General features: G+C 38.1%; 3 protein-coding genes across 4 annotated transcripts; 1 reads left to right on the forward strand and 2 right to left on the reverse strand.

Moving 5' to 3' along the window:
* The first annotated feature begins 195 nt into the window (after positions 1-195).
* On the forward strand, positions 196-6,324 carry LOC149003914 (regulatory protein RecX family protein). 2 transcript variants are annotated; one of them, XR_016175525.1, is made up of 7 exons: positions 196-294; positions 618-886; positions 1,102-1,327; positions 2,227-2,319; positions 2,763-2,850; positions 5,037-5,730; positions 5,862-6,324. XR_016175525.1 is itself a non-coding variant. In XM_089168155.1 (6 exons), exons 1-6 carry the CDS (start codon positions 224-226, stop codon positions 5,316-5,318), a joined length of 1,029 nt encoding a protein of 342 aa, XP_089024281.1. In that variant the 5' UTR covers positions 196-223; the 3' UTR covers positions 5,319-6,324. The 2 variants fall into 2 exon arrangements, 1 of the variants encoding a protein (XP_089024281.1); XM_089168155.1 differs by having other exon boundaries at positions 5,037-6,324.
* Positions 6,325-6,684: 360 nt separating this feature from the next.
* Positions 6,685-11,138, reverse strand: LOC149003915 (LRR receptor-like serine/threonine-protein kinase RGI3). Its single transcript, XM_089168154.1, is given in 3 exon segments — positions 6,685-7,163; positions 7,873-8,344; positions 8,347-11,138. Coding segments are annotated over 3 exon segments (3,411 nt in total). The 5' UTR covers positions 10,807-11,138.
* A 7,424-nt stretch (positions 11,139-18,562) lies between these two features.
* On the reverse strand, positions 18,563-23,247 carry LOC149003916 (protein transport protein sft2-like). Its single transcript, XM_089169641.1, has 4 exons — positions 22,826-23,247; positions 20,715-20,982; positions 20,506-20,610; positions 18,563-20,119 (listed from the first exon to the last, which is right to left on the reverse strand). The coding sequence occupies exons 1-4, from the start codon at positions 23,020-23,022 to the stop codon at positions 20,009-20,011; spliced, it is 681 nt and encodes a 226-aa protein (XP_089025767.1). The 5' UTR covers positions 23,023-23,247; the 3' UTR covers positions 18,563-20,008.
* Between the last annotated feature and the right edge of the window lie 48 nt (positions 23,248-23,295).

Here is a 23,295-nt window from a genome sequence, read left to right on the forward strand (position 1 = left end):
CAAACACAAGAACTATTCCACTTCTAATTAATGATGGGCAGCCCAGCCCAACCCAACTTAAGGAAGAAGTGGGCTGAAAGTATTGATGCTGAATCCTAGTTCTATAGTGGGCTTGTACAGAGTAACAAAGAACTTGGGTGCTTTGCCAATGCAATTAATAAGCTTATCAAAACTCCCGCTTTGATTAGGGTTATTACCTGAAGCCTGAAGAAGGAGGGATCAAATGGCGATTGTGTTGGGGAACCTCTGCATCAAATTATCAGCCAAGCTTGGATTTCATGTCTTATCGCATCGGTATGTCTCTTTCTGCATATCTTTAATGAACATGTCTGAAAGTTGCTTTCTTTTTTTTAAATATGGAGGTTGGGTTCGGGTTTGGGGAAAGGTTGGACTGAGAACGTTAGAACAATTCCGCTCTGGCTTGCATATCGTCTGGGTATTGCGGAAAATGATGTTTAATGTTCGACGAAAAGTTTTTAGACCATGCAATTCTTGCTAATTATGTATAGGCTTTCCATAATTCTACTGGGTATTGCAGAAAATTATGTCTGATCTTCACCAAATATTTGTAAAGCATGTAATTCAGTGCTGATTCCTCTATATGGGTTTCAATTTAGGATGAAAACAGCCAATGTCATCAGCTGCTGCAGGGATTATGGATCCTCCGGACCCGTTAGATACATTCCTAAGAAATGTCGTCAGGCTGGCGAGAAACCATTTTCACCTCCAAAGAAGTGCTTGGAAGAAAAAGTTAACTTTTCGGATTCCAAACCTTTAAGGGAGAGGGATGATCAAAGTGTGAAAAGTGTGCCGGAAATGTTGGGATTGGATAAGGAATATCGTGATCAACCATCCTTTTCTGACAGAGTCTATCGTGCTGAAAGTGGTATACTTTGGCTGAACAAATCATTGATTGCATAAATTTTCCCATCAAGCGATTTTTTTTCTTTCATTGCAGTGCATGTATTGCTTGCTTGCACATTGTGTCTAAGATGTACCATGTTGTTTACCATTTTAATATGTGCATTATGCGTAATCTTTCACATTAAAACTGTTAGTTTTGTGATTTTCTGAATTTCCTTTGTTTTCATCCTCTTATAGTGAATTCAACTTCAGCATTTGGGAACACCATCCAATCTTTAGAGTTGAATGATGACGCTATTAGTGAATTGGAGGTCACTGATCCTGATTTAATCGGGGAGCTTGAAACGGTTGATGATGAAATTGAAACTTCTTTTGGGAAGAATCTGTATAAAGAGAAAGCAGTAGAAGCCAAGAGAACAAAAGAAAATGCCAAGAAAGTAGTCATTGAAGCACTTGGAAGAAGGTGATAAAATCTCATACTTATCTTCTTGTAATTTCGTGTGTTGTTGGTTCCTTTACTTCTTACCCTCAAGGGCTCCTGGATGGTCAAAATCACCCCCCCCCCCAAAGATGTTACATGTGCTTCTTTCTGCATTTCTGATTAAACATCATCAGAAGAGAGAGGAAAAAATGATGAAATTAGATTGTAAAGAAAATCTATCTTATTACAACAAATCCTTTTAGTGTTCTTCTTGTTTGGTATACATTGCATTATGGACTGTCGGTGGTAATCGGGTTCTTTTTGCAGCTTAACTTCTCTTCAGACCATTCCACAATTCAGTGCTCTGCCCCCCACCCCAAAAAAGATAAATAAGTAAAAAATCCTAATTTTCCATACTATTCCCTCAGGAAATTAGGTAAGAGACTTTTAAAGATTAAGAACTGCCGAGGTTTTCCTTACTAGGAAACTCATCACCAATGTTGTTAAATCCTGGTTAGGAAATGTTCTTGACTCTATCAAGGTGTGTATATATAAAATTAAATAAATAAAATCGGTTACTTAAGACTATTGAGTTAAATTAGTTTTTGTGACCTGGATGTCTGTTGATTGACTGTCTGAAGTGTTGTTTTTGACCGAGGATTGGAACTTTCATCTCAATCTTTCAACTTTGTTGGAGGTGGTACATTGTTTCACTGTTGTATTCTCTTGGAATGGTAAAACATTGGTCTTTTGAAAAAATTGAGAATTGAGAGTATATGACACATTACTTTGTGAATCTTAATATATTTTTCTTTGTCACTGCATATCCATTCTTTACCTATCCTTGAGAGCACATCATTTACTTAGTCACTTGCTGTCATTTATCATTCTCAATCTATTTGTACGTCTGTCAATCTGAACTGTACTTTATACTTCTGCAGGGCATATACAGAAGTTGAGCTGCGAAAAAAACTGCATGGGAAGAAATTTTCTCAGAATATAATTGAGGAAGTAATAACTGATTGTCGCTGTAGGTGTGTAACAAGTTCCCCTTCACTTCCCAATGGCTCCTAGTCACTTTAGACAGAGAATCCCTACTATACCTGTGGTTATTATAATTTAAATAGGTGGTTCCTTGTAGACTTTGACAAGCTATTGTAGAGAATGCTCTACTTACCACATCAACCATCTTAGGTGACAAACATGGGAATAATAAGGACTAGACTGGTAACTATACAAGTTCTGTAGCTTCATCTTTATCAACAGTAGACATTTTGAGAGTGGGTAGGAAAGAAATGTGTGTCTCCCTGAAGGTATATAGATATGTTTCATCTACTGTCCTCAGCAGATAGATAGACTTTCTTCCCATTATTTCTGTTTTGAGATAACGGTATTTTTCCTTTTGAAAATGATTGTGATCAATGAAGACTATCTTCATGCTGACATGATCCTTCACAACCTTTCTGGTTACTTGTAGGGGGTTGATCAATGATTACTTATATGCAGAATCTTTTTCACGTTCTAGATGGTCTTCATCATTTTGGGGGCCTAGGAGGATCAAGCAAGTAAGTGAATGCTCATTTACTGATCTTTCATTCCAGGTGTAGTGAGGGTTTGCATGGAATTTTCTTCTTACTTGTGTGTAGCATACAAATTTGAGGCGCTTCTTAGTATCTAATGGATATTCTTTTTTTCTTTTTTAATTATATTATAATTATAATTTTTGTGTATTTAAGCTTATTGGGTTGTGAGATGAAACTGGATGTGACCAGATGTTTAAATTGGGCACACCGCCAGCTTTCCTGGAGCTAGTGGCTCAACCATCAAAGGCTGGGATGGGTGTGCCCAGTCTTTATTCAAATGTAAGAGATTGTTAAAATTTTTGAATTTTGACTTTGATTTGAATTGGTACACTGTAACTTTGAGATGAGAGGACCATTTTTTGAATGCTAGAACTTTGGGTATGCTATCTCAAATCTCAATGTAGCAGCTGTGTGGTATCGTATGACATTCATTTATACCTTATTCTGCCTTAGGAAATGATTTAGAATGCCAGGTGCAGTGTGGAAACTCTAGAAATCCTGAAACATAGAAATTTGGCACAGTTTCTTCTAGTGTCATGATAACTAAAGATCAGTTAGTTTACATGACCTAGTTTAAGAATGAGTTAGAAGCCAATGTTATGCAGAAAGAACATGAAGAACTAAGCTGATCCCTCTGGAAAACTCATACTTCTAATGGACGGTCAAATAAGCCTTTCTGGTTTTATGTAGGGATTTCTAAACTTTGAAAATTTGATTGATATCATCAGAGTTGTTGACAAAATTTAACCCAGATCAAAGGAATTAGAAGAACTAGGGTCATACCTAAGATAACCTTAGGAGAGGTGGTGAAAAAGAATATGCATAGCTTAGGCCTTGTATCTGGTATGGCCTCAAATAGAGTTGATTGAAGGCAAGGATCCACATAGCCGACTCCATTTAGTTGGGACAAGGCTTCTTGTCATTGTTGTTGTCTTTGTATATTCTTCGCCCTCAGGCAATTGCATATTAATGAATGGATGTAACTGTTGAAGGTCATAATTATTTGCACAGTGCTGAAAATTTTTGCGACATTTTAGTACCTTGTTCTTAGTCATTTATCAATGAGGCAAATCCTTAAAATCAAGTTGGGAAGAATCTTAAAATGAAGAAGGGGAACTGTATGCCCGTCTCTTCTTCATTTTAACCTTCTGAAAATAGAGCCTAACAAAGGGGTGAAACAAGTGGTAATGATAATGAAACCACCAGAAATATAACAGCTGCAGAGTCTCCTAATCACTAGCATTGTTGACACTGAGATCCATAACCCAGCATTGTCACTACTGTGCAGATTAAGTACACCATAGGAGTCTGAAGTTTGTATGCACATTTGATATTGATGATGCTACAACATGGCCTCCTCAATCTCGATATTGCACTTGACGATGAGTTGCAGTGAGTTACAAAAACAGTCTCTGTTCCTCCTACTACAGTAGGCCAATAGCATTTCCTACTATGTGTTCTTTTCCTAAATTCGGTGCTTCAGAAAGAAAGGACGGGAGTTGGTGGAAGGTTGCGTGGGAAAAACAAAAATTTTCGATAGGAAGGAAATAAAGATTGCACAGAGATTGCACAATCACACTCCTTCAAATAGAAAAATTCCACATTTTATTTAATTCACTAAATCTATTGCTGCTTTACAAGCATGTTTTAAAGAAGAAAATGACAAGTCTTTTAGTTGGAATTTGAAACTGAAAATAACAACTTGCAATTCAAATTCGGACTCAAACCCTATGCTGGTTACCCCAAAAAATAAAAGGTTAAAGTACAAAAATAACTAAACTAATTCCGACCTGTATTGGACCATAAATAATTGGATCAAATCTTTTTGGTCCATGTCACTCAAACCAGCCAAGTGATTGTCACATCAGACTCGTTGTTGACATAGGGTAAGAAACTCAGTTTGCATTTCTGAAATCACTATGGGAGTAGAGGGAAGCTGCTTACAACTTCTGATGACATCATCTACATAGGTTTTATTCTGAAAACCCTGTTAAAGGTTCCGTTTCTTGGTATTACAAGGCACTTTGGTGGCTGCCTTCTTTTGGATTGTTATAAACATTTATACAGTTGAAAGCATCTTCTTCCTAATTTGTTTAAAAATACGAAATTTCAAGCTAATTCTTCTTATTTTGTATTATTACAATACATGATTTATCTTATGGAATCAGGCACTGCATCTAAAGGGAGTGGATAGAGCAGATTCAGAGAAAGCAACAAAAAACACTTTTGAGGATGGTGATCATGGAAATGATGGGGAGTTGAGATTTGGCATATCTAGTTCTTTATTAGAACGTTTATTTGTTCAGGCCTCCAAGCAATGGCTGCGGGGTCGAGATGTGCCATATGAGACACGAAAATCACGAATTGTTAGGTGGTTACAGTATCGAGGTTTTGACTGGAGCATCGTCAGTTACATTGTAAAGAAGTTGGAAACACAGCATCCATCATAAAGCAGACTAGAAAGTTTTTGACAATATGAAGTTCTCTAATTGCTCAGGTTTTCAGCCAACAGGAAATTTCTCGTGAATGAATCTTGAGTTTTTAAGTTGATGCGGATTGTGTTGCAGAAATTCCAAGCGACTGCATGACATGAGGATCTTTTGATTCGACAACTTTAATCCAGTGTCCGCCTTCTCGTGTATGGATGCAGGAATATCAACTTCGACGTGATACACTGCAAAAGCCTAAAATATTTGTTGCTTTTGAACTCCCATGCTTGTCACATAGAAGATGTTGCGTACATTGGCCAGGCAGGTGTAATATGAGGATGATGTAAACGCAAAAATGTCGAGGAAGTATGGTACCATGTGTTGGGCCAAGAGACGGGGGACAATTTGGCAACTATTGAATGTTAAAGTATTGGTATGTTTTACTTACCAAAGTTAAACGTGTTTTCATCATGTAATGTAGCATGAATTTTGTTCGTTTTCTTGGGTTGCCATGAAGATAATATGCTGAAAAACTGATTGTTGTGCCTTTCTTCTGTTCGATAGATCCAACTGTTGTGGCCAAGTAGAAAAACTACAACAACCCTTGCTGTTAGAATTAATGAAGAAGGAAAGAAACCCAGCGAACACTTAATTACAAGTAAGCTCCCATGCATATGACCTATGAAGTAAAACCCCTCTTGAGTGGAGGGAAGTCTTCATTAGATCAACCTGATTATGAAATATTGGTTGAAGTGGTGTTTCTAGTACACCAGATAGTCTTCCATTAATGAAGCATCTCTGCTCGACCCTAGCCCTCATTTTGGCTGTCTGTGGAATGCAAGAGAAGAAAGAAAAGAATTCATATAAAGTCATTCATTATATTTAATCTTTGTTTTTTCCTTATATTATTTTTCCTTTTTTATTCTATCCATTCTTGTATCTTTTTTTAAAGGAGAAGTGTTAGTTACACTCTTATTGTATGAGAGAGCGACTAACAAAGAAATTCACAAGATTGTGCAGCGTGCATAGGTTTTGGCTGATGAAAAATTGCATTAAAGAAACAAAATAAATAATTAATCAATTTAAGAAAAAAATTTACATGATCCTTTTGGACTAAAGAGGAATGCAGTGTGCTTGCTATGTGGACTCACTCGTTCCCATCACACGCTTTTCTTCCCTACTTCCTCATATAGGTTGTTACAGTGGAGTTGAACTTTTGAGTGTTAGGGAACTGGAATCGAGTTGATCGGAGATTGGCTGGCGTCGATCCCAGCTGGTTGGATACCCATGCAGGTACAACACTTTCTCAAACTTCTCCAATTCAATTTGGCCTAGTGCTGGTTTTCTTACATATGTTTGGTTTTTTTGAAGCCTGAAATCTCTGGTTTTAGAATTTTACATTTGATAGGGAGTCATCAGAAAAGGCAAATGAGCAATTAGATGATCCCCCTGGGACAAGTTTGCGTGCCTGTGCCCGTGCCTGAGCTTGACCCTGAGCAGGAGTGGTATACTTCACTATTTTTGTGTCAGATCTTGAAACTTCTTCATGGTGGATCTCCTTGAGCATGGCCACAACATCTTTCATCATGGGGCGATCACTAGCCCTTGTGCTGACGCACAATAAGGAGACAGCCAGCGTTTGAAGCATCTCATGCACCTGAGTGTCAGGCCTTCCTTGGAGCCTTGGGTCAAGTAGGTCAACTGGGTCTCCCTTCCTCATCAAGTGGTCCTGTACCCATTGGACAAGATGTGCTCCTCCTGGCAATGTTGGGTCCAAAGGATGCCTTCCCGTGAGTACTTCCAATACCAACACTCCAAAGCTGTAAACATCGCTTTTCTCTGTGATTCGTTGCATTGATGCATGCTCTGCATGTCACAAACCAAAACCCAAACACAGCTCAACAAGAAATCCTTTTTCATAGTATGTAATTTTACCCAAACTCAACAAAGACCTATTTATTGCAATGGGTGAAGAAAAATCTAGTTCTAATGTAGAAAACTACAAAAATTTACTTCGATTTAGCTGCCCTGTTTCAGTTTGATTCTAAAATGGGACCTTGGGTAGTTCTTCCATGTTCCATTCCAAACAGAAAGAAGAAAATTTAGCTGTGGTGATGTTGACTATTCAAAGGGTTGGCTGTGATCCAAAGAGGTCTTGGTCAGTCCAGTTTGGAGCAGTGTTCATCGGCAAGGCTCATCTGTCTCATTCGAATACTTGACCTCAAGCAGTCATTTTGCTTTCTTTCTTTTTTGCTCATGGCCCACAGGTTTCAAGATCAAAATCTGGCTTTAATACCAAATATTAGTTACTTGAGTATTTTATCAAAAGTTTCGAAGCTTAGCTGAGTCAAGCCCGTTAACGTAATCATACTAAATTTGTTTAGTCTAGCATTTAAATACCAAGTCTAATAGAAGAAAATTAATGGAGAAAGCATGAATTTCTCCTGGATCTCAGGGTTTCTTATCAGATTTGGCCAGGTTTAATTTTCTGGTTGTTTATCATAAAATTCAACTAGAAATGGAATCGAAATTAAAAAGAGAATTAAAGAACTGTGAAAGAGGTTGACGTACGTACCAGGAGCCATGTAACCATAGGATCCTGCAAGCTGAGGAGGCTTGAATCTCAACTTGGACTTGGAGGAGTCACCATCACCAACATCAATGGCAAGCCTTGCCAACCCGAAATCCGCTAGGTAGGGCTCCAGACCCGGACCCAATAAGACATTCATGGCCTTGACATCACCATGAACAATGGCAGGTACACAGTCATGGTGCAAGTAAGCCAATGCATGAGCCACTCCCAGAACAACCTCATACCTTGCTTCCCACTCCACAGCCCTTTTCCCCTGCAACTCCTGCTGCCCACTTCCATCGCCATGGATCATAGAGCTCAAGCTTCCATTTGGTAAGTAATCATAGAACAACAGCTTCATGCTTCTGCTCCTATTGGCGCACCAACCCAAAAGCCTAACTATGTTCCTGTGTCGGATCGACCCCAGAGTCCGAATCTCCGACCCGAATGCACCCGACTCCATCATCTCCCCCTCTCCAACCATTCCTCCGACGCCTGTGCCGGAGAAGAAGAAGGAGACGACGATGACGACGACGATGACCACATCTTCTTCACCGCCAGCGTTTCCCCGTTGGAGATTCCCACTCTGTACACCACTCCAGAGCTCCCTGTTCCGATCACATTCGCTGAGGTCAAGTTCTTGACGACTTCGTCGATTGAGAAATCGAATTTCTGATAGAGTCTCATCTCCCACTTCTCATCTTCTGCTGTTATTCCATTCGCTCTTACGCGCTCTCGCATCAGCAAGTAGATGGCCAGCAGTAGCAGAACAGCACTGGCGCTAACGAGGATTGACATTGCGAGCTTCATTGCAGGCTTGCTAGAGCGAGCTCTGTCAGCTGGTGTAACGACGCCTCCATTGGGGGCAATGTAAAGAGCTTGGTTTCCGGATAGGTCGCTTAGAGGAAGCTTCCGGAAGAATGGGGTGTTGGGCAATTCTCCAGAGAAGCCATTGAAGGATATGTTGAGAAGAACTAGGTTTTGCAGACCCGAAAGCATGTCAAGTTTTCCTGTTAACTGGTTATGTGAAATATCCAGAATTCCAAGCTTGTCTAAACCAGAGAACTCAGCCGGGATTTCACCGGAGAGCTGGTTGCAGCTCAGATTCAGAGATATCTCCAGCGCCGGAATCCGACCCAGTTCCTTAGGAATGTCGCCTGAGAAACCATTGTCGCCAAAGTCCAACAACTGCAACTTTACACACGACACTAGCTCTGCGGGAATTCTACCATTGATTCGGTTCTTCCCAAGAACCAGTTTTGTCAATTCTGCTAACGATCCAATGCTTGGAGTCAGTGGCCCTGTTAGCGAATTATCAGATAAATCAATAAACTGAAGGCCTTTCGGGAGAGTTTCCGGCAGAGAACCGGTGAGTCCGTTGGAATGGAAGTCGAGGAACTCGAGGTTTTGGCATCCGGATATCGCCGGAGGAATCTCTCCGACGAAACGGTTGTTGCTCATATCTAAGAAATTCAAATTCCTCAAGTTCCCAATCTCTGCTGGAATCGTACCAGAGAGTCTATTGTCATTGATTCGGAACCGGTACAAATTGGTGCAGTTTCCGATGTCTGGTGGTATGAAACCCGATAAATCATTCGATAGCAGCAGAAGCTTTGTGAGATTCCTCAATCCGAAGATCTGTTTTGGTATGGGGCCCAAAATTTGATTGTAGGAGAGATCAAGAGCTTGAAGATTCTGACAATCTGCAAGACTTTCAGGAATTTTACCTGTCAATTTATTCTGCCACGCGAAGAACAGTGTCAAACTCTGTAGCTTTCCGATTCCTACTGGAATCTCACCAGAAATTTGGTTGTTGTCGATTTCGAAGTGAGTCAGAGCTGTACAGTTTGAGATCTCGTAAGGTATAGTACCTGTTAACTGATTGATGCTCAGTTGAAGCTCTTGAAGCCCTAATAGGTTTCCAAAACTTCTGGGTATGCTTCCTGAAAGCAGATTCTCTGATAAATCCACCACCTCAAGCTCTCTGCAGTTCCCGAGCTCAGAAGGAATGGTACCCACAAGGCTATTCTGCCACAAAAGCATGTTTTGGAGATTCTTCAATTCTCCAATCCTTCTGGGTATGGGACCAGAGATTGAATTCTGGTACAGGAACAGGTTCTGAAGACTGCTGCAGTTTCCGATCTCATCTGGAATGGGTCCAGAAAGCAGAGATGTGTAAACTGCTATGGTTTGAATCTTCTTCAGTGACCCTATTGATGGAGGAAGACTTCCTGAAATGCTGGTTTCTGCAATTCCCAACATTACCAAATTACTGCAATTCCCAATCTCTGGTGGCAATTCTCCTTTCAGATTTTTATTTCCGCCTGCTCTGAAGACCTCTAGCTTACTTAATCTTCCAACACTCCTGGGAATTTCACTTGTAAGTTGATTATCATAGAGCAGCAGAGACACTAGGCTAGAGAGATTTCCAATATCAGAAGGGATGCCTCCTTCAAGAAAATTGGAGTTGAGAACCAGAGTATGAAGCTTGGTTAGCCTGCATATATCAACAGGAATTTCACCGGAGATGGCGTTGCCGCTGAGATCGAGCAGTTCCAGTTCTTGATAATCTCCAACCGAGTTGGGTATTGGCCCTGTTAGATTGTTTCCTGAGAGCACAAGAGACCTCAACCTCGATAGAGGTTGTAAATTTGAAGGCAGTGGACCTTGCAAATTGACTGATTTTACACTCATTCCAACTACTTCGCCATATGAATTGCAAACGATCCCAAACCAGTTGCAGGGATTTGGGTCCGAAGGATTCCATGTTCTTAATACTTCTGTGGAGCTGTTTAGACTGCTCTTCCATGCTAGAAGTGCTTCTCCCTGTACATCAATGGATAAACATCTCAAGAAAATGAGAGAGTTTATGGAAAGAAGGAAAGTGATAGTGAAGACATTGGGAGAAGGGAAGAGATTCTTTGGAATTGCAGGCATTGCTGCTACAGAGAAAAGAACAGTGATCTGTTTTGGGATTGTTGAGGGGAGAACCCCATGTTTTGTTTATAGAGGAAAAGCAGAAGATCTGGATCTAATATCAACTTGTTTTTCAATTATTTTACATCTCTGTTTATTGTGAGATGGTGAGAATGGTGATCCAGATGGGTTTATGATTTGATTAATGCTTAATGTTAACTGGATCCTTTGGGTCTTTTGTTTTCATCTCTAGATTGATAGATCAGGTGGAGCTGCATCAAGATTCTTCTCATAGTAACTCATTAACTCCATGAGTTAATATGGAGATGTTGGTTGGTAGATATATCCAAATATAATGGAACTTTCATCCTAACCTTCTTTTGAGCTTTCTTTTTCAACTTCCAAAGTCAATTCACAGAACCCCATAAATTCAAGGTGGCCTTCATTCTTCATGATCCGGGTTTTTTTTAATTGATGGGCGCCTATCCCTCAAACAATGAAGTACTAGTTCCACCTTTCCATCTGTTGTTCCATGTTTTAACTGCCCAAAGTTCCTCCATCAGTTTATGGATAGCTGGTCAGATTTTGGGAGTAGTGTTACTTCAAAAACAACCTAAAATGATCTTAGTTTTTCATTAATGTGAGTTTTGGTTTTAAAATACTAGAAAGTTAACTTAGGGCTCTGGACTAGTCCATCATCATTCAAAAACTAAGGATGTCAATCGATTCGGTTTGGTCTAATCCGGTTCTTGATGGGGTTTTTTTTAGTTTGCATTCAGTTCTTTCATACCATTATTAGGTGGAAGTCAGTTTAATTAACTTAGTTTGGTTTTACTTGAAACTGAATGGAGTTATAAAGATCAATTTTGAAAGCCAAAGCCAAATTGCTCTACTGGTTTGATTCAATTTTAAATGGTCGGTTCATCAGGTTATGAAGTGACAAGTGACAACACCTCTATGGTCAAGAGGTAATAAGAAAATGGGTATTACAGACCAATAATTTCAAGTTCCATGATCCATGGCAAGAAAAATAAACAAGTTGATGAGGTTCATGGATCGAGATCTATCTGTATTAGTTTATGAAAAGAGGCAGTTTTTGGAATCTATAACATAGTGAATTGCACATGGAAGTGAAGAATAAGTAGAAAACTACAGCTCCAATAAAATGTTTTCTCTGCTCATCTTGTCGGGGTGGCAACTAGCTAGCCAGTAGCCCATTGCTTCAATAGAAAATAAACCTTAGATGTCAGGGATGAATCAACCCAATGTGATTTTCTTATAATTGACTTTTAAGAAACAGGTGAAAGAGAAAAGGGTAGGAGAAGCTGGAGCAGAGGCAGAGCAGTTCAGAAAAGGTAATTTTTGAATTAACTTCATCTTCACCATATCCCTCTGTTCTAGCAAGCTTCTCTTCACCATATACAAAGTAACCACAGCAAGTAGAGGCTAGTAGTAGTAGTTGTAGTATATAATGTTGATAAGGTTGATGGATGCTTAACGTATAAGGTGAAAAGATTAAAACAAAGAAAAGAATTAGAAGACAAAAGTTCTTGAACCAAAGATGATGAAATAAAGAGACAACTACATTAAAAGAAGAGATGGTGACACCACTGAAAGTGAAAAGAAACTAAAATTAATGGAACATGGTCCCTCCATCCCTGCAAGTGCAACTGTGCAGAACCTCTCCCTCCTTTCATATTTATTTGATTATCACTTTTATGTTCAGAGATAGAAAGAAGGTTTTCTGGGTTATTTTATGGTTGAACAGGGTGGATGGAGAAGGAATTGGATATGTGATTTGTGACTTGTAACTCTGTGAGAGGTAATCTAATGGGGAAAGAGTGGAAAGACATCTTCACATGCAGTGATGCACATCTGTGTGTTTCAGAGAGAGAGAGAGAGAGAGAGAACAATTAATTAAGAGTTTAAGAGAAATGCTTGTGCTTTAAGAATAGTTTAAGAGACATTATTCTTTCACGATGGTACCAAGCTATATACCTTAACACCTTGTACTATTCTTTTATTAATCTTCTTCCCCTTCACTTTAGGATCATGGTTCTAAGCACTGCACATGAATGCATGAGAGACCACAGCCCCAAAGCCATTGGTTTTATATTTAAGAATTAAGCTTGGAGATCACAGAGAAAATAAAAATTAGAAAGCTCTTTAGCAAGACAAAGAAACATGATAGATAAGAAAAAGAGAAGAAAGAAAGAAAATCAACCCCACCCACCTGCCCCTTACCCAAATTATTCTATTAAGACATCAACATCTATGGTGGTGCTTGGAGACAGATTGTACATTTGATTATAAGTGGCTGCTTCCACACTTGTAGCAGAGCATCCAATGAATGAAACAAAAAAAAGCTGCTTCAATCTCCACCTTTTTCAGGGATGGGTGGAATTGAAGTAGGTGAGAATCACTAAAAATTACTGGCCCATTTTTCATACCAAACCCAGAACAAATTAAATAAACTTCTCCATTAATTTGCTATTATTCAACTTTTTTTAGGTGGTGGTGGTCTGGGGAAATTTATGGACCATCCATGTGTAACATGAATCCTAATATCACATCAAAATGGTTGAAATCCATTTATAAGTCACATCAAAAAGTTGATTGATATGACTTATAAATGGATTTTCACCATCTGATGTTGGAACACGTGTCACACACCTTCCTTGTAAGAAATGGACCTAATATTGGTCTAGTGGTCTAGTGGTCAGAAGCTCAATCCTAAGTGGTTTAGTAATCTCATGTCTCAGTTTAAATCCTCTCTGCTCTTCTGTTTCTTACATTGGACTGTTGTGTGTTTTTTGGCTTGGGCATGGGAGTTACCGACTTCTGTGGACTATACTAGAGTTCCGCTAAAGGCGTCAATGCACTTGCGTTGGTAGTACACAGGGCTAATGCTTTCATAGGTCACACTCGATAAAAAAATCCGAACATTGCGTAGCAGGGGGCGTTAGGATGCCTCTACTGCATCCCCTCTTTTGATTAGCAAAAAAAAACTTTTCTTTTCTAAGTATGATGTCCTCCTACAGCATACTAAAGGTGGCAACCAGCAAGGGTTAAGTAAGTTTACAATATCAATCTCTAGCAAACAATATTGATTTTTAAAACTGTCGGTCATGGTGCCTCACTTCAAAACATTAGTACATTACCCTAGGTTCACATCCTCTACAAGTCTCACACCCTACAATTCCCTGTAATTTCTATCTAAGATTGTGACACTTGGCAGTTAATTATCCAAGGGTCTTAGAACCCAATTAGGATCTGAATCTAATAAATTCCTAAATTTTCTCCAAATTTCTTCTCTCCTTTTTCCTTGAGGTTTATTTTTAAGAATTTATTAGATTTCGATCCTAATTGGATTCTAATTCTGACCCTTGGATAATTAACTGCCACGTGTCACAATCCTAGATAGAAATTACTGGGAATTGTAGAGGATGTGAACCCCATTACCCTTCACTTATTTTATGACTTTTGATATTTAAAATATTTGTTACCTTATATTAAACGGAAAATTCTAACAAAATTGAAACTTGACATATAAATAGACGATGTAAGGATGTCTATGTATTTACAAAAATTAAGCCTTGTTTGGTCTGACACATACACTTGTAAAAGAGTTGGTATCAGATGAATTTGTATTAGATTACTTATATTAACATAAACCGTGAATATTCCAATGCCATTATTGGCTTTTTAATTAATATTTTTTTGGGATTATATAAATGGGGTATTTGTTTTTTTTTTTTTTTTAGAAAAGATAGCTTTATTTATTCAAGAAAAAATCACAAGGGATTTTACATCCTAGAGAGTCATAGAGCAAGATCCATGTTAAAATGGGGGGTGGGTTTGGTGGTACGCGAACCAGTTTGGGAGAGGGGCTGTCAATCTGGCCAACTCATCGGCGACGAAATTTGCTTCACGATGTACATGTATGAATGAGCAATTCATGAAGGCAGTCACTAGCTTGAGAATATCAGTGAGCACATGGGAGATTTTTCAGCTGTGACTGGAGGCTAGATGTGTAATCGCCTACACTAGCACTAGGTTGTCACTTTCCACTAGGAGATAACTGCCACCAACTCCGAAAGGAGGGTTTTTAGGATAGAACGGTCATTAAAGAGGAAGGTGAATGCATCTAATGGTCGAAAATAACAGGTAAAGTCTATATAAACTAAAGGATCGCACATGGTGAAGGTAACTGAATCGTTTCCCTCCATTAATTTGTTCAATTCAAGCTCTGCATCAAGTCAAAGCTCTGTTGTGTTTTGCAGAAATCTGAAAGCTAAACAATTTTTGGACGGAACATACTAGAATAAGCCGGATCTTGGAGCTAGAGTGTCCTGTGCTGGAGACAAAGACATTGAGTCTATACATTGTTTGATGGACATAGATATTCATTTTGTTTAGCTTTAGAATAATTATTAGTTTCCTTTATTTTTTTTTCAGTTGTAATGCATTAGAGATTCGATCTACCTTCCACATTGATCTTAGAGTTTATTTCCACTATACTCTATAATTATTTTCTTTGATTGGTATCATTTTATTCTACACTCTGATTATATTTTAAAATTTATTATGAGATCCATACTTGATTGTTTCTTGAATTTTGCTAATAGGATCGATGCCCTAGAGTTTGTATCATTGTCTATACATCCACCTCTACCTCCGAACGCTAGGGGGGGAATTTGTCACATCCGTTGTATGGGTGTGATTTATGACCATCTCTGATTGTCATTGTCTTTACAACTCACTTTCCCCCCACCCAAAAAAATAATAATAATACTAAAAGCACATCAATTATCCAAAAGTATTAGGTGACCCAGACATAAGTCGAGACAAGACTTGGATGTTGATCTTGATCTTATATGACCCATCATGCTTTAGATTTGGCTCTATAAAACCTAAAGCCTATAAGGGGGTTTAGGTGATGATTTTCAACCTTAAACAACACCAATATAATATGCTACGTCCATAAACAAGGTTGAAGAACTTTCATGACGTACCAAAAAGGATTAAAATGTAAATATATCAATATCCCAAAAAATGACATCACAAACTCTCCCCCAAAATTTCACCCTAAAAAATTTTTTAAAAAAAATCCTAAGTTGAAAATTCCCAAATTAGTATATCAATATGAACCAATCTTCAAATCAAATACAAGGATTCAAAATACACATAACCATATTAAGTAAAGCGTAGATTTCCTCATTACTCGATCGATAAGTTACCAATTTGAAGATAAAAACTGAGGCTACGTTTGTTTGCTGGAATAAAGGTTGGGAAAAAAGGGGTGACAAAATTCTTGAAAAAAATGTAGATTTCTTACTTTTCTTTTAAATCTCAAAATGGTAGATTGTTTAGTTGCTTGGGGTGTAAAAGTAGGAGACAAGTTTCCTTAAATCAAATAAACTTGTTTGGTGCTGTGGCAGCCCAACTTCCCCACTCATGTTATTTTAAAACTTCACATATTTGGTGGGACTTTGTGGAAAAGTTAGAAAAAGTAAAAAGTGAGACCCACCAGTATCACTTTTCCACAAAATCATTTTTTTTCTTTTCCTTCTCCCTCACCCCACTACACATGGGACCCACATATATTTTTTTTCTCACCCCACGTTTGCAAACAAACGCAGCCTTAGGGATACAATCATTAAATTCACCGAGAAATTTTTTTTTTTTTTTTTTTTTTTGTTATTTGAGGTTCATCCTGGGCCAGCTTATGCGCACCTTAAATACATCCTCAGGGGGATGCTTGTCGTCCGCAAGGGTCGAAGCCATGACCTCTCCACTGAGAAGTATGAATCTTACCACTTTACCAACTCTGCATTGACACCACGTCAAAAATATTCCCATCTGAAAATGCACACTTTAGAAAAGTTGTTACCAATCCGGCTCCCATTACTAATTGTCGAGGCTAAGCTACATTTAGGATTGTTTACCAAATATAATATATTAAGAAATACCATTAAAAGTTATTAAGTCAAATCGTTGTCCCTTAATTAAGTGATTGTCTCCTCATCTTCTCCTGATCTCCGAATTTCTTTCTGTCTCTCTCTGTCTCTCTCTGTCTCTCTCCCCTTGGAAAGGGAGCCAATAATTGATGTCAAGTGGCCAAATTTTTATTCTTTTTAGTTTAATAAATTGGATCTAGAGGTTTACCTAACATGTGTAAAAAGATCCTTTAAGTTGTAAAAGATATGAAACATAAATGGTTTAAGTTGTAAAATTTAGAGTTTTTTACGTGTAAGTCTTTATAGAGGACCACAAATTAATATTAGATCTTCTTAATATAATATATTACACGTGGATCTCAAGCAAATTAATATCGTTAGCTGCCGTTAAGTTTATTCAAATTTCTAACATAAAAGAATCAAAATATCTCTCAGGTTATTAATATATTGTATTACCATATAGTTTTAAAAAGAGATAATTAGTTATTAAGCATTAATTATATACTTAAATATATATATATATATATATATATATATATATATATATATATAAAATAACAAAATATATTAAATAACTTGAGGGCATTTTGGCCCTACACGTTTGAAATTAAACATACTTATCATCTAGTTAAGACACATATGTAATATAATGCACTAAGGGGACCTAACAATAATTTGTGATCCACTCAAAGGACCCACACGTAAAAAACTCTAAAATGTATGATATATTTAATAGAATCTATTTTGGTATATAAATGTTAGATAAAATCAACCCAGTATAGAATGCATTAAAAGACTTAATTTAACATGTTTCATGAGCTTTGAAACTTTTGACACACTAGTCAAATAGTTAACACAATTGATATCAAAACTAGCACTATATCAATAATTCAAATCTCAAAAAGGGCAACATGTATGGAATGAAAACCCCCAAATAAAAGGTTATACGTCGTCCACAAGAATTAAAATGAAAGACCAAAGTGCAGCCACGCCTAGTCTAACGCCCAAAAGTGAGTTCTTTCATAGCACACGCAGGGACCAAATGCAAAAATGCAAGCAAAAATCTGTTGAGGTATTTGAGTCATACTCAACTTGTGTTGAGGTACTCAAGTTATACTCAACTTATTGTTGAATTATTTGAGTCATACTCAACTAATGTTCTAATATGAGCCATCAGATTAATTACGATTTAACGGTGTAATGAGCCTTTATAGGAGAGTCCAATTACCAATAGAATTCAATATTTATACTATAAATACTAGCTGGAAGCAGCAGTCTAGGTATTCCAAACTAGATACATAGGGATTAAACAAAATCTATATCATGCGTTTCTGCTTTTTTTTCGGGTAGAAAAAGAGACAAGATGTAGGGATTAAACAACCGCTCCAGCAAGTTACAGAACATGGCTATTAATTGCAACCTCAACAATAGAATCCTTCTTGGATTGGCCTTCCAACTCAGTCAATATCAGGGGGATCAGTTGGGAATCAACTTGAAACCCACCAATTCTTCTTGGTTCAACTGAACGTTGAGCTGTTGGGATTGAGCAACTTCGATTCAAATTGATAGGCATCGGCAAAAGCAGACTTTTAAAATCAGAATTAGTTTCATCCCCATCCAAGACCCGTTAAAAAGTCAATTCGGTATAGTAAAGTACCATACCGAAATTTCAAACCCTCGTACTCAAACCGTACTGTGCCAAATTTATACGGTACAATATAAAAATAGTATTTTTAAAAAAGGTTCAATACTGTACGTTTCAGTATATCGTACGGTATAATTTCAATAAAAAAAAACTCTTTCTTCTAATCTTCTTCACTTACGACCTAAGAGTGTTTATGGTATTGGTTGTGTAATATGATCTTTTAATTGTTCAGATTTACAATATATGAAGAAAAACAGTGTACTTATATTCTCGCACAATATATTTTCAATATAAGATTTCATTATTTGAAGTCTATTTTTCTTTCTCTCTTAACAATTGAACCAACCCAGGAGTAATATCAAGATGGACTGAACCTTCATTTGGACCCAACCCAGGGGTAATATCAAGTAATGTCAAAATGGTCTGGGCCTTGGATTCCCAACCCAACCTAGATATAAGGGTGTCAAATTCTGTATAATAATTCAGTACATACTGACGATAGGCTACCTAAAACCGAAACCGTACAGCACCAAATTCCAAAAAAATGCTTCAGTACATACCACACCAAATTTGGAAACTGTGGTTTAAACAGTGCGATTCGTGGTTTAAACAGTGCGATTCGGTATGGTTAAATGGCATCGGTACCCAGTTGACACCATTAGTCTCCAGTGGCCAGGGTGGAGTTGATCTGGGTAGGATTATGACCAGCCTTTCAAAACCACGCTATAATTGTAGCAACAGAGCAATTGGGTTGGGTTAACTGGCGATTCAAATGTCAAGATTGGAAGAGGCACTTTGGACCAACAAGGGTTGTGATGAACCTCATTGCCCGGGCACTCCGATTAGTGCACTCCATGGCCAAAAATGGGTCTCACCTAGCCTGAGATTTCTGTCATGTGACAATGTTAGTAGAACCTAAACTTCAATCCTCCACCACATATCAGGCTAAGCATCGAATCTGTCATAAAAATCAGCACATTTGATTTACTAACAAACTTGAAGAGCACCTAATTCATGAAGAATGGTCAAAATAGGCCACCAGACTTTATGCAGTAACTGAATTATAAAGAGGATCGGCCATCTACTGTGGATCATGTTAATATATCCAACAAAACCAAGAGAATGAAGCATCAATGATCTAAATGAGTGGACCATCCATGCATACTTTACTAGGACATGACAACACACTCCCAAGATGGAACCACTGGTGCTAAAATGTTAGGACTATTTAACTAGCTTATATTTTACCTAACAATTAAGGACCGGCAGAAAAGGCTGAGAGAAGCATAGACACTGGACATCACACTTCAGAGAGCCCTTCCCCATAAACCCAGATCTTCAATAGCAATACTTCTTAGAATCCAAATGCGCCATCCCCTACAAGTTGCTCGTGCTAGTTTATCCAAATTCATCTATTCCGTGTGAAAACAGTATGAAACAAAAGCCTTCAACCAACCAATGGGTCCAAGACAGATGTAAATAGTATATAAGAAACACTAGAATTCTCATACACAGATATCTACTAAAGAACAAAAACGCAACCCTTTGATTTTCTTTTGCTTTGCTCCCTTGAGGGTGCAGGAGTTGGGAAGGAGGAGTTGTTCGTAAGATATTAGCATCACCTGCCGAAACATTTCATTACTGAAGACCCAAGGGACGACAAGAGGAACTTCATTCCAGCAGACCCTCCAGGGAAGTAGGAGATAGCATAGTATATGAGTGCAAGTACCTAATCAAATTTGATCGACCATCAGTAAATTTGAAATGCATATACCTTTTTATTATCCTTGAGAAGGATAGATACAAAAATTTGGATAGAGGAACAACTAAATGGTGTAAAGCTAGTGAATAGAGTAACTAGTAACAGCCTGGAGAGGTGGAATGTGCATCTGCCTATGTCTCTTGGCTCCAATTACCTCATTGATGGCTCACCTCTTCCAACCCCCCCCCCCCCCCCCCCCACCCCACAAAAAAAAAAAAAAAAAAAAGAGGAAAAACTCCCAGGGAGTGATGATCTTCAAGTAAGTAAGTAAGTAAGATGCTCACTAGATATTATCAAAAGAAAATGCGAGCAAGAATCAGAAAGAGTATATGGAATGAAGAGAAATTTCATACCTGTAATACAGAGAAAAGCACAGAAAGAATGTAACTGTGAAGCACCATGGAAACATAGATGGTACCCACCATGCAGCCAATGAATCCCAATGTAAAAGGAAGTCTCTGGCAGAAAGAAGTGTCCAGCATGATAATCAGATTGATTTGACTGTTGCCATCTAAGGAAAAAGTGCAACATGTTACCAGTAAATATTCAAAAGTTATAGTACCTCTTTTGTTGACATGTGTGCAAGCTGAGTTTTTGGACCTTTCAGGGCAAAGAAAGATCCAATGATGAAAGCACATCCAAGGGTAAAGCAGAGAGCAAACTTCTGCGGCATTAGCACCATGACTGGAAGGAACATGGTAAATGCAATAAAAATGAAGAAGACTCCAGTTGCTAGGAATACACCAAAGTACATGAGAGATTTTCCAGATGGGACATAGGTGGTAGCAGATTGGAGGTTCCCTGGCAAATCTTTCACTCCTTTTGAAACCCTACAATATCATTTTTGGAAAATTCAGCAGGCAATACCAGAGAAAAACGACATTAAAATGTCAAATTTAGGTAGAAGTTAATACAGCAATCCGCCAACAGAACAAATTCAGGTTCTGCAAGGAGAAGACAAAGATAATCATTTATTTTTGCTACTGATGTTATTGGGCAAGTATGAGTTATCAACATAGTAGGAGTCATAAATCTGGTTCCATCAATCAGTTCTATCATCATAGGAAGTTTACCAATTCACAACAATTGTGAAACATAACATACAATCCATCTTCCTCCACTCCCACACTCTCAAGCCCTAATCAGAACAAGACAAGTACCAGCCTGGACCGACTATTCTGATATTCTCCATACAGGTGTAACTGTTCAATGCAAAACAAACTTTGAAACAAAGACTTTAAGAATGTAAAACCATTGGTTCACATCACAGAAAATTATCCATCCTTAAAAGCAAACTAGTAAAATTATTTTGGTATGGTCCTCCACTAATAATCTATAATCTGCCATCAGGATTCATTGGAACTTACCATTTCATTGAAGACCAGGAAACACAAAGCTAAATTGTTCATGACACAATGGAGATACAAGGTGTGAGATTCTCTCTCTTCTGTAGTAATCACTGCATCAAAGTGTTTGTGCTAATTTGGTCAAGGAATGTAATTGTGCTGAAACCATCTCAGGTTGGTAGGCATAACTTTGACTGGGAAACTTGGGTACAGTTACTATTTTATTTTCTCAATTACAGGCAATGCTTAAGCTTAGATAAAGCTGGTCATATTGATAACATTGACTCAGATATTAAGGAGGTAAAGAACTGGAAAGCTCAAGGTTGGGTCCAGGTTGGGACAACTACTTTAAAGTGTAAAGCACAAGAAATTATTTCACTATATACCTGTACCTGGATTTCTGGCTAGGAACCATATGCAGTGACTCAGGATGAAAGCAAAGGATGGAAGACAGCTGAATCATGATCTCGATGAGTTGGAGAAGGCTTCTTATAGCTTGTAACTATAATTCATCATTCTTTATTAATATGTGCTGATCTTCAGTAGATTTATCAAGCCAGCCTCAAAAATATAAGTGACACAATGATGAAGCACTCAAACAGTGCATTTGCGTCCTTTAAAATCTAGAGGAAAACACGACAGTTCCAACCAATAAGAGAAGAAGGAATCATGTCTGTTATAAGTGTCTCTAGTTTATCTGAACTATCCAGCAGAAACTGGTTCTGAATCCAAGGTTCTGCATAATGTAGACCAGGCAATCTATTATGGTACCTTTTCTGGGCTCCAAATAACCACATAGTAAATTGCAATTGTAAAATAGAAAATATTCTTTTTGTAGGCATTGTTTCAATTTCAAAAATATATTTTCCCTTTTTTCTCTAATTCCTTGAACATTCCTTTTTCCTTATACTTCAAAAATACCTATATATATGTTCAACAGTTACAGAAGCCAACATCCTGATCAGGATCAAGGGATTTTTCCCCCTTTTTGAAGAGGCCTATTCGTACTTTAAAAATATAAGTCTCTTACAAAATACAGTTCCAAGAACAACTCAAGAAAAGGATAATAAAACAGACGTTCTAACGGATCCAACACAGAAAATTGAACTAAAATACTTTTCAATTCTCAAATTAAAAGTAAGAAAATGCATCTAAACATGAAGAAGAATTAAGATTCCAATTTGACAAGAAGGGAAAACCTCTTAATGGGGTAAAATTCAATACTGCCAGCAACGCAAATACAGAATCTAGAGCAAAAGCAACTAGCCATAGGAAAACAGAATATTCAAGAGTCAAAATCAATCGGTGGTTTCAGATTTGCACTTACACACTAAAAGTTCCGGAGACCGTATCGTTGGCAGTTCTCACAGCGGATTCTAGATCGAACCCTAAGCTGGACGATTCAGTCTCTTCCGAAGCTTTGGAGGCCGCGTAAGAGTTCCAATCGGCGAGCAGAGACGAGGATTCCTTCTGATTATTGTTACTCGGTCCCCCCATAAACCAAGCTTGAGCAGTATTCTGCATAATTCGAAAGGGACGACGGCGACCAGGAAGAATAAAAAGAACGTGATCCTCAGCTTCGAGAACTGGAAAATAACGAAGCTGAGAGTGTAGAGCCTTCCAGATCGAGAACGAGATCGAGAGAGAGATCTGAGCCTTCCGCACCGTTCAGTGTTGTTAATGGCGTCTCTATCGGTGAGAGCCAATCGGAGATTTTAGCAGTGTTACCCTGGCAATGTTGCAGGCAGCGCGCGCTTTTCCGTTCTTCTACCATTGCGGAGCGGATTGTTGACCCGA

Source organism: Hakea prostrata, chromosome 9 (assembly GCF_041222555.1).
Source record: "Hakea prostrata isolate BN-2017 chromosome 9, UWA_Hpros_2, whole genome shotgun sequence".
In the NCBI taxonomy this organism is placed as follows: domain Eukaryota; kingdom Viridiplantae; phylum Streptophyta; class Magnoliopsida; order Proteales; family Proteaceae; genus Hakea; species Hakea prostrata.